This window comes from Vombatus ursinus, unplaced genomic scaffold (assembly GCF_900497805.2).
Source record: "Vombatus ursinus unplaced genomic scaffold, bare-nosed wombat genome assembly UNPS02014770.1, whole genome shotgun sequence".
NCBI classification, from domain to species: Eukaryota; Metazoa; Chordata; class Mammalia; order Diprotodontia; family Vombatidae; genus Vombatus; species Vombatus ursinus.
In genome coordinates, this window is record NW_020954548.1 from 1,178,869 (window position 1) to 1,190,727 (window position 11,859).

Below are 11,859 nucleotides of genomic sequence, written 5' to 3' on the forward strand. Positions count from 1 at the left end.
ACAACCACTAACAAAACTGTGTAATACAAAACAAACAAACAAACAAATAAAGGGGGGATAGGAAAAGAAGGATCAGTCCTAATTCCCTCCAGGAAGTAGAAAGAAGAAAACTAGACTAGAGGGTACCTCTAGTAAATTTACCTCCTTAAATCATCCCCTGTTGTGCCCATCCCCTCACCAGTTCCCTATGGAACACCTCAAGCTCCCTTGGAGAAGCCCAGGTTTTCAACCTATATGTTTTCTCCTTCATCACTGCCTTCCTTTTCAAAATGGAGTATGGCCAAACTGGATTTCAAGCTGCCCTAGCCTGAAGAGGCACCTCAGGAGGGAGATCCCAAGCTTCAGATTTTCCCTGATGTTCCCCCTCCCCAATCCCAGACAAACACTGTGAGGAGACACAATGGCCCATATTTCTACTTGAAAGGAGAGGAAGACAAGAAGTTTGCAGATAAGGACATAGAGAAAAAGTAATCCAAACACTCCAAAGTGTTTGCCTAACTATCCACACAGGAAAAAAAAAACAACCACACAAACAACAGAAAATCCAAGTAGATGAAGAATGTCTATTGCACAGACATATAGGAGGACATGGAAAAGTAGGACAGGAAAGCATGGATGGGTCACAATGTGTATCATTGGAGGAAGCACCCAAGTCTCATCATTGATAAGATCACAGATCCATTTGAGAGTATCTCCCTTCATAGATCAGGGCAGCTAGGTGGTGTAGTGGATAGAGTGCTAGGTCTGGAGTCAGGAAGACCTGAGTTTATATCTGATCTCAGATACTCACTAGCTGCGTGAACCGGGGCAAGTCATTTAACCCTTTTTGCTTCAGTTTCCTTATCTATAAAATGAGCCAGAGAAGAAAATAGCAAACCACTCCAGTATCTCTTCCAAGAAAACCCCCAATGGGGTCACCAAGAGTCAGATATGATTGAACAACAACAATCCTTCAGAGATCTTAGTGTCCTACTCCCCTCCATGTTACAACTGTCAAGGTTTATGTCATGAACCTGGAAAACAGATGAAGGACTATGTTTCCATGCCCACCCCTTTTCTGAACTCTCTTCCTCAATTTTATTTCATCCATAGGATCATAGATTTAGAACTCCAAGGGACATTAAAGTTTATCTAATTCAACCCTATCATCTTACAGATGAGGAAACTGAGGCTCAGCGAAGAGAAGTAACCTTCTCAAAGTCATCCAGCTATCAAGTGGCAGATAAGGGATTCAAACCCAGGGTCTCTGACTCCAAATCCATCATTCTTTCCACTACTCTGTACTCTCATTTCTCTCCTCAGTCCCCAGATATTCCCGTGGTAAACTGATTGTTCAGATTCGGACCCACCACCCTTCAGGTTTCTTCCATCTCACCTCCAATTCTATTCTTTTCTTTCTGCCTAATCCCTAGATCTCCCACTGATATCCCATCCCAGGACAAAACCAGGCTCTGTAACTCAGTTCAGCAAATGTATTTGGAGCAACCAATGTTTACAAGACACTCTGCTTCTGGGCTCGTTGATACCTCTGGTTGGGGACCATATCCACCAGGATGTTAGGGTCCTCAGAACATTCTGGCCTCTTCTACCTCCTCTCCGCTTCCCCTCTCTAGTTCATATCTCCAATTCAATTTTTTGTGAACTTCAGCTAAATGTTAAAAGGGAGGTAATCTAGTTAAAGACATTCACAATAAGTTGGACCAACTCATAACCCTTCTAGTCATGTTTTCTAATTAAAAAAGAATTTCAGAGTTTGTGAAATTTGGGGAAATATAGGGAAGGGAAGGATTTCACACTATTTTTGGAAAAGCTTTTAGAGGGATCCTGAGCACCCTTTGATAATATTTTTGGGGTCAGCTAGGTGGCACAGTGGATAGAGCACCAGCCCTGGAGTCAGGAGGATCTGAGTTCAAATCTGACCTCAGACACTTACTATCTGTGTGACCCTGAACAAATCAAACCCCAATTGCTTCCCCCCCCAAGATATTATTTTTGGTGGTGTTTAAAACTCCTTAATAATTTATTGGAGGGGAATATAGTTAACACTTTAATAACACATTATATTTTGATTGCACTTTGCGTTGGAGTATAATAACCTTGTAAAAATAGCAATATCAGGTATTATTATCTTCACTTTACAACTTAGGAAATTGAGATCATGATGCTAGTTAATAGCAGTTCTGGGATTAGTACCCAGGTTCTAGACCAGGGATCTTTCCACTCATCTATCTGTACCTATTTCTCCATTCATAAAACTTAGGTACCTTCTAGCTCTAACATTTTATGGTTTAAGACCTCTTCTAGTTTTGATATTCTGTGGCAATTCTTAGTGCAGTGAGAAAAAGTGAATTTGGAAGCAGGGAACCTGTATTCAGGCTCAGTTCTGTGCCACTTTAAAATTCTGGGTCTCAGTTTCCTCATCTTTAAGATGACAGGGTTGGACTAGATGAAATCCTTTCTAGCTTTAAATCTATGATCCTGTGATCTGGCTGGCTCCTCTCTCTAGGGCCAACTTTTTGACTTGGGGAGTTGGTCCTTTGGTGTTGAGGATTGGGAGCAGGAAAATAGGGGCTGGAACACAAGGATGGCCATGAAGAACCCAGTACTCTTTCTTGGGCCTTCCTTCTTTAAAGTGTTCAGCTGCTTCCTGTAAACAAGACAGGTCACCAGTCAGTCAGTCCATCAATAAACATTTAGCACCTACTATATGAGGGGCAATTGTGTTAAGGGTCTGAGCCTTCAACTGGGTCCCTAAGCATAACAGAATTCACTCTCTATTGCACCTCCCAGTCACTAGGTCTCCAGGAGATTCTCTGCCCCACCCTCCTACTAAAAAAAAGGTAAGGAGTTCTTTGGGTCAGTCCAAGCCCATCTTCTGAGATTGCTCCTATTTCTAGATTGTTTTCTGTACCAATCATTCACTGGCCCCACACAGCCCATCCCACTCAAGGCAAGGCAATGACACTTTAGAGAAAACTGAAGATTTTATTTTATTTCGGAGGGTGAAAGAAGGCAGAGTTTCTTTTAGGGCAATTCAGGTTTCCTCAGTGATATTTCTCTGTTAGGACCACAGCCATACTGGTCAGAAACTTGTCCCATGCTGCATGAATCTCTGCAGTGCATTCTCTCTGTAGGTGGGAAGCCAGCCTCACTTGGATACAATGGGTCATGAACTGCGGGGAGGCAGAGAGGAAGGAGGGCAGCATTAAGACTCGGGGACCACTTAGAACTTGTGGCCGTCTGTCTGAATAGTAACTCTCTTGAAAACATATCATGATTGGAAAGGCCAATGGAGTCTTCCCCATCATTCCCCATTTAGAGTAAAGCAGATTGGCTGGTAGTTTTAAGGTTCTTTGAGGTACCCCTATACCCCAACCCCTATTAGGGTTCGAGGAGGTTGTGTGAGGGCAAAGGAGTACAGATGCTCTTGGACATCTACTGAGGGACATTAGGAAGAGCTAATTTCAGGAGGAAAACTTCAGGGATGACATAATAAGAATTATCCATTACAGTTTATAAATAACTTTCCCATCCTTAGTTGACCCTCACAACAGGCAGATGGGGAAACTAAATCTCAGGCGGCAAAAATGACTTGTTCAAGGTCACAAGGCAAATTATTGGTTCGACTCCTCCTAGGTCTCCTGAGCCCAAGGCCAAGACTTTTCCTGCTATCAGTAGCAGTGTGGTAGAGTTGAAAGAGCACTGAGTTATGAGTTAAGAGGCCCAGAGTCCTGCCCCACCCCTTTTTGGAGTAAATTGAAACCTCCAGATTGAGCCAGTTTATGGCATAATGCTGGGCTTAAAGTCAGACTGTCCCTGGTTCAAATCCCACTGCTCACATTTATTAGCCAGGTGACCCTAGATAAGGGTACAGACCTCTATGTGCCTCTGTAAACTAGCTAGAATTTATTTAAAGTCATAGATGGTGTCTGGCAATCATCTTCCTGGGAGGAGTTTCCACACAAAGATTTCCCCATGCTGAGCTCCTAGATGAGTGGATGGATGAGGAAAATCTATGTTAAGCTCTTTGTAAGCCACTATATTAATGTTAATTTTTATTACTACCATGTTCTGTTATGGATAGCTTCTATATAATTATGGAGAAGCAGCACTGAATAGTGGATTCTAGTCTCACCTGTGTCACATACTGGTTGACCTCGGGTATGTCACTCAACCCTTGATTGCTTTAGGGGCAACTATCTTAAGACTATACATGGAGGGCAGCTAGGTGGTGCAGTGGATAGAGCACTGGGCTTGGAATGGGGAAGACTCATCTTCATGGGTTCAAACCCAGATCTCAGACATCCCAGAGCTGTGTGATCCTGGCAAGTCAGATAACCAGGTTTGCCTCAAAAACAGAGAGTAGGTGCTGGTCTTTCTCTCTATCCCTCTCTCTCTCCCTTTTTTTTTTTTTAGTGAGGCAATTGGTGACTTGCCCAAGGTCACACATCTAGTACGCTTCAAGTGTTTGGTCTGAGTTCGGATTTGAACTCAGGTCCTCCTGACTTCAGGGCCGGTGCTCTATCTACTGCGCCACCTAGCTGCCCCTGGTGCTGGTTTTTCATTGGTGGCAATTGTTTGCTTACCAATGAGATTCCAGTTCCAGTGTCTGTCCTATGCATGGGCTCATAGATAAGTAAGTGAAAGAGTAGATGGGATGGGGCAATTGGGTGTCAGGGTGGCTGGTGAGCTGGTAATGTTTGAATGGACGGATGGACAGAAGGGCTCTTGGGCTCACTTGGAAATTGGTCGGTTCCACCCTTAGAACTTAGGCGTGCAGATCAGCCAGACAGCCTAGGGAATCCCGCAGGTGACCCACCGCCACGCCCACGGCTATCAATTTCTGTTCTCTGTGGTTCTGCATCTGGGCTCGCTCCAGGCCAGGGATCAAGTGCGGGAAGTGGCTCTCGGTGCTGGGATATACGGTGAACAACCTGTGCGTGGAATGTGAGCAAAAGGAGTGGGGTCGCCGACCAGTCTCCCCACGATTTCCTTTCTACTCTCCCTGGCTTGGTCCCCTCTAGAGGTCAGACTCCGCCCCTCTCGGAACGCCTGTCCCCAGTGTCCACTCCCTTCCTTAAGGTTAGCTGCTTTAACCTGGCTCACTTTAAACCTTTCCCAGAGACAACCCCCCTTTCTTCATTCCCCCTGATGCGCATCCCTTTAGCTCTGGTTAGCCGCATCCTCCCCATCAGTCTGGAGACCTTGGGCTTCTTTTTCATTTCTCTTTTCTCTTCCCTTGGGTACGCTTCCCTCCCCCCGCCATTGGCCTCTGTCACTTTAGGGTCATTCCCTTCCTCCCTGAACCCGAATCTTTTCCAGCCCCTCATTCAGTCCCTGAGAGAGCTCTCCCTCGCAGTCACTACTGAAACTGTCCCCCCATCTCCAAACCAAGATCATCTGGGGCACTAACCTCGTGTCCCTAGGCCCCTCCCTCTCATCCCCCGGGCTGGGGGAGAGCCGTCTTCGCTCCCTCCCTCGCCCCGCTCCCCTTCCCACCCTACTCCCTCCCCCACCCCTGTTTGAGCATCACCTCTGCAACAACTCCGTCCCGTAGACGGCCTCCTGGCCAGCTATGATGTTCCAAATCTGGACGATGTGGCCCCTTTCTTCGGCGCTGAACATGGCTTCGAACCCGCGCCCGCGGCGATCGCTGTCAGAGCCCTTTTTGTATTACCGCGCCAAGCTTGGCTTGCCTACCTCTACACTCCCGCCCAGCTAATGCATTTCTGGGCTCCAGAGAACCCACTTTATTCCTGCTGTGGTTCCCGGAGGGGGGGGGGGAAGCGTTTAGTTCCTTACTAAAGCAACAGTGATCCTCAGTTAATTGGACATTCTATGCTCCAGGGAAATGAATAAATGAATGAATGATCAAATTGATAAATCTCGGATAAATTAGTGAAGGAATGAATTAGAGAATAGATGAACAATGAAATGTGCCCTACTATTGGGAGCCTCCAATAAAAAGTAGGAGAGGTATTGGCTACTCTTTCATGACGATCAAATGATGGCATTAAGTCTCTTGACTATTTTGAGCCTCAGTTTCCCCATCTATAAAATGAGAGGGTTGCACTAGATGGATTCTAAGGCCCTTTCACTTCTAACATTCTGGGTTCTCAAATCCCTTATTACAGTGCTGAAATTCTTTAGCAATTCTAATAATATATTTAATATTATATATGCATAAATATGGATATATGTATTATGGATGGATGGATGTATCACATATCTAGTATAGTGGGGCATCCTCTTTAGTGACTAGAGGGCTGCCTTTGGTGTTTGGAAGATACTCCCTCTGACACGTGTTGACTGGGTCAACATGCTGTGATTTGACTTCTCAGTGCCCCAGACAATTCTGTAGTAGTTACAAAGCAGTTGGCCACATGCCATTTTTTCAAGTCCAGACCATACCTCCGCAAAGTCTGTACAACCGCTTTTCTGTCTAACCACTCTATTTTGTAATGTCTTCATACTAAGTCTGATTATCATCTCCATTTTAGAGATGGGAAAATGGAAGCCTAGACAGGAGAAGTGACTTGCCTGGGGTCATGTAGACAGGAAACCAATACAGCAAGGACTAAGGTGTCCTGAGTCCTCAGCCAAGGAATCTTTGTACTGTTGGTTCTGGGCCCTGGCCTCTCACAGGAAAGGTAAAAGTGGCATCCCCACTTCCCAGGCCTGGGGTCAAGACCACAACCCACACTACAAATAGAACCTTTTCCAGAGAGAATCTCTTGGCCACTTCTCTCCCCACCTGAAACTTTCCCCTTGCCTACAGTCCCTACGTTGTGACTCAGCCCTTTGGCCTGGAATTGAAAACATCCTAATCCCATCTTTAGTCCTGCTGTCCTACCCAAATTTGCCTTACTCTGGGCCAAGGGTCAGTCAGAATTGGGACTAGAGTCTGGACATGTATAAAGGCAATAAGAGAACTCTCATGGTTACTTAAACTCAATATCTTTTCCCCCAACCCATCCTTTTCTTGAGAGCACCCCCATTCTTCCAGGGCCTCAGGTGTGACACTTGATAGCCATCACTGCATCTTCCCTCCCTCTCACCTCCCTATCTCCATAGCCCATCAGTTGCAAAGCTTTGCCAATTCTTCCTTTACAACGTTCTCCATATCTCTCCTTGGTCCCCTTTTCTACTCTCACACAACCAATAGCCCAGCCCTCATTAACTCTCTCTCACCTGGGTTACTGGCACTGCCTCCTCATTAGACTTTCAGCTGCTCTCCTCCACAAAGCCGCCAAAGACAATCTTCCTAAGGCTGTACAGTACTTGCTTGCTGAAGAGTAGTGAGAAGCTTCTTGTTGCCTCGAGGATAACGCTTGACATTTGAAGTCCTTTCCAGTCAGATTGTGGCTTGTCTTGGTAAGCTTATCTCACATTATTCCTCTTTATGCAGCCTCTGTTCCAGCCACACTGGTTCGGTGTTCCCTGAATTCAATATTCAATATTGCTCTCCCACACCTGCAATACTCTCGCTTCTCTTGGAGTTCCTAAATTCCTTCAAGACTCTTCTGAAAGCCCATGTGAGTGTGCTTTGCCTCCTCAAGTTATCCTGTGGAATTAGTTGTCTATTTAAACCTGTATCCCCTCAAAAGAATGGAAACTCCCCGAGGTCAGGAACTATTTTTGCTTTGTCTTCCTATCCTTAGCATCTAGCACAGTGCCATGCACAAAGTAGATGCTAAATAAATAGTATTGGATTGGAATACACATTCCCTGCCCTAAATCCTCCCAGTGGAAAGAGAATTGGAACTGAAATTTAGAAACCTTGGTCAAGCCCCCTGTTTGGTCACTTTTAGGGGACTTTGAGTTGGCTATTTAACTCCTCACATTTATATAGCTCTTTATGAATGACAAAGAAATTTTCTTCTTATGGAGTAGATAGTACAATTATTATTATTATTCCCATTTTGCAGATAAGAAAACTAAAGGGGAATAATAATTCCTGTCCCACCCAATTCATTGGCCCCTTCCAGTTTTGACATTCTTTCTTCTAAAGTCCCTTCCAGCACTGATAGTCTCTGTTCTATATTTTAAGTCCCAGTTCTAACATTCTGTGGTCTATGGTTCTCTGTCCAAATGTCCTTATCTCCTAGCTCTGTCCACTGATCTCTTCCCCACTGGGCTCTCTGTTCTTGCTCTTCCCCCTTAACATCAATGATTCCCCTTCAAAACATTGTCCCTCCCTCTGTAACCACTACTAAGTTAGGTGGATTTGATCTTGCCTTGGGAAAAAAAACCAAGAAACCAAAAAACAACAAAACCATTGGTAAAGCTTGATTTAAGGTGTCCTAACCGTGACCATAACTCTGAATTTAATTCTCTATCTTACCCCCTTACTTTCTCTTTCCCAAAGGATCTGAGATTTTTCTCTTATTTTTAATTGGTTCCTTGGAATAGAAACCGTTAAAAAAAAAAAAAAGGCCAGGAAAATGGACACAGAGACTCAGACTTCATTTGTCTATCCATTTATTAGAGTGTCATGAAGGACAGAACAGTATTGGGGAAGTGAGAGCATGGAAAGGGACAAAAGGGTGAGATGAAGCTCCAGTGCTCAATGACAGTGAAGCCCCCTTTGTCTTCCCAGGGCTTTAGGTCCAGAAGGCTCATCTGTACTTCTCGGTCAGGACTGAGCTCACAATGGACAAGAATTTGTCCCAGGCAGCATGGGCCTCTGCAGTGAACTCAGCAGGGAAGTGGGCAGCCACAGTGACCAGGAGGCAGTGAGATAGGAGCTGCCAACACAAAAGAGAAAAGAGTGAAAAATTGGGGGATTAGGGGAATGAGTGGGGCAAGAAATTAGTTAAGTGAGGGTGAGAAGGGGACAAAACTGTTGGGTAGGGGGTAAAGGTCGGAGTTGAAGGGATAAAGGGAGAATCAGGTTAGATATCAGAGATTAGAGGAACAGGGGATGAGACATAGGAGACAAGGGAGAGAAACAAGGGAATTATTGAGTGTTTAGAAGAGAAAAGAGGTAAAACATTGAGGGGTGGGAGGACAGAAGGAAGTGAGATACTGGGATATGGAAGAAAGAAGTGGGTAGAACATTGAGGGGATGGAGGAGTAGAGAGGGTGAGACTCTAGGAAACAAGGGGCATGGAATGGATTCCTCATGAATTGGGTTCTTACTTCTTGGGGAGATCAACTACCTCTCTCTAGGGCCCAGACAGTAATAACCTCTACTGTATACCTTGAGACCAAATCCTCACCTTGAAGTTGACAGGGTCCACTCTGAGGATGTAGGCATGGAGTTCACTGAGCTTAGACAGGGCACTCTTAATGTTGTCAATGTTCTTGACAGCGTCCCCAATAGCACTGACCACCTTGGCACCGTGGGCATGCATCTGGGCTGAGCCATGGTGCAGGTCAAAGTGGGGGAAGTAGGTCTTGGTCTGGGGGTAGCTGGTGAAGAGTCTGGGGAGAAGAGAGAGTGAAGTCTTAACTGGGTCTAAGGGAAGGGTGCAGAGACTGTAAGGAATGAAGATTCTAGTTCTTGATCTACTATTTATTGTGACCTTGTACAAATCACTTCATCTCTCTAATGTTCACTCAGTTTCCATCTTTAAAATGTAAATAACCATAGTGATACTAGCTCCTTCATAAGTGCCTGCAAAGAAAATACTTCCAGTACTATGAAGTGCTATGGGACATAGAACTCGAGAGCATAAAATGTCAGAACTGGTAGAGATTTTGGAGTAAAAATATAGAATGCAAGAGATGGAAGAAACCTTCGAAGATAAAGCTTAGAATGATAGAATCAGAAAGTGTAAGATATATTAGAAGGACTTTAAAAATATTTCTATGGTCTGATAATTAAGGGCCTTAGGGCCACAGGGATTGTTAAAATTATTGTATTAGCAACACAGCAATCAGTACATTTTGTCTTCATAGCACTGAAAGCTCTTTTTACCTGTGGTCTGATGTTATGGTTTATAAAGAGATACTCTATAAGAACAGAGAATGACAAAACTGGTAGAGGTACCTGAGAGATCATTTTTTAAACCCCTCATTTTATAAATAGGGAAAAAACCCAGTCCTAGGGAAGTTAAGAGGAAATTTGTCCATGGTTAGATAAATTATCCCTTGTTCTTCACCATCCTTATGTGGAAGTCAGTCCTGATTCCCTAGAAGTGATCTCAAGCAGAGCCCTAAACTAAGGTTCAAGGCTTTATAAGACCAAGACAGCATACGGTTCTGTGCCCTCCTTGTTCTGAGCTAGGGCTAGCCTGAAACTCATAAAAAGAACCTGAGGTATCCCTATCAAAGTCCCTGTCCCTGGGCTCCTTAACACTCCCCAGAATAGCTCCTCCCCAAATTCCAAGGTACAGGTGTGAAAAGATAGGCCATAGGTCCTAGGGTAAGAACACTTACCTCTCCAAGGCCTCGGTGCCAATGGAATCAGCCTGGGTGGCAATCTTGCTCCAAATGGAGGCAACGATAGTTTTGTCAGACTTGGTCAGAGACATGATGGTTGTGTCAAGGGTGAGCTCAAGTTATTCCTGCAGTGAAAACTCAGGAAAAACCTAGGTTGGCTTCTGTTTCCTGATGGTCCTTTTTTATAGGGCCAGGGGCAGAACATAGCTGGACAGCTGCCCATAGCCATTGGCCAGTGAAGAGGAGGCCTCCCAAAGAGGTGGAGTCATCTTATCTCTTGTAGAGACAATGACTTGGTGGGCAAAAGGGCTAGGGGCTTGATGGTGTGGGGGTGGGGGTGGCAATCAGGGTGTGTAAGAGAGGGGGCTATCAGGTCCTCCCATCTTTACAGAGGCACAGAAGGGGGGGCGTTGGCCATAGTCCTGAACACAAGGTCCTGGGGGGAGATACGGAGACCGGAGGGGCCTAGGCCCCAGCGACTTGTCCAGTAAGCTTCATCGGACTGCAAGTCAAGAGATAGAGTTCTGCCTCTGGGGTTAATTTTATTCAAACCTAAGCAAGTTCCTTCCCTTCTCTGGGTCTCAGTTTCCCCTTCCATAAGGTTGAGCTAGACTTGGGAAGCATCACTGGGATGAAAAGAGCATTAGGTATGGAATGGGAAGAGCTGGGTTCCAATGCTGGCTCCATTATTTACTACTTGTGGCCCAATCCCTTTACTTCCCTGGGCCTCAGCGAGGGGATTGGCCTGATCACTGGATGATTTTTAAGGGTCTTTCCAGTTCTAAATCCTATGACTCTAGATGTAGAGGATCTCTAAGAGACCTTCTAGAGCTAACATTTTGTTAGTCCATGTATGTCTGTACCAAAGGAGAGGTCTTGGGGTCTTTGGACATCGGTGGGAAAGGGGTGTCACAAAGAGGGAGGAGATTTAACTCAAATTCTCCACCTCCTTCATGAAGCTTGCCCTCAGTACCCCAACACACATTGATCCCCTCACTTGAACCCCTGCCCCCAAACTGGTGTAGCATTTGCACGATTTATGTTTAGTTCCATGCTATCTTGTGTTGATTTCCAGGACAACATGTGCCTCCCTGACAGTCTCTGAGCTCTCTGTCAGCAAGACTTTGGTGTTATGTTTCTTTGTCTCTCAATAGAGTCCATCCAAGGTATGAGGTCATAGTATATCTTTGATGAATGAATATCTATAAATGGAACGATTGAGGGCTAAAAGGAGAAGGAGCAAGAGAGAGGGAAAGCAGGAGAGGAGAAAGGAGAGGGAGAGAGAGAGAGAGAGAGGAGGAGAGAAGAAAGGAGGGAGGCAGAGAAAGAGAGAGAAGGGGAGAGAGGAGAGAAATAAAGGGAAGGGAGAGAGAGAGGAGAGAAAGAAAAGGAGAGGGGAGAGAGAGAGAGGAGAGAAAGAAAAGGAAGATAAAGAGAGAGAGAGAGAGAGAGAGAGAGAGAGAGAGAGAGAGA

The 11,859-nt window shown here is 45.1% G+C and overlaps 1 protein-coding gene and 1 pseudogene across 1 annotated transcript; both read right to left on the reverse strand.

Annotated features, from left to right (window-relative positions):
- Nucleotides 1–3,044: 3,044 nt before the first annotated feature.
- On the reverse strand, nucleotides 3,045–5,625 carry LOC114043803 (annotated as a pseudogene).
- Nucleotides 5,626–8,618: 2,993 nt separating this feature from the next.
- Nucleotides 8,619–10,478, reverse strand: LOC114043612 (hemoglobin subunit zeta). The gene is made up of 3 exons (XM_027862682.1): nucleotides 10,384–10,478; nucleotides 9,222–9,426; nucleotides 8,619–8,747 (listed from the first exon to the last, which is right to left on the reverse strand). Exons 1-3 carry the CDS (start codon nucleotides 10,476–10,478, stop codon nucleotides 8,619–8,621), a joined length of 429 nt encoding a protein of 142 aa, XP_027718483.1.
- Nucleotides 10,479–11,859: the final 1,381 nt, after the last annotated feature.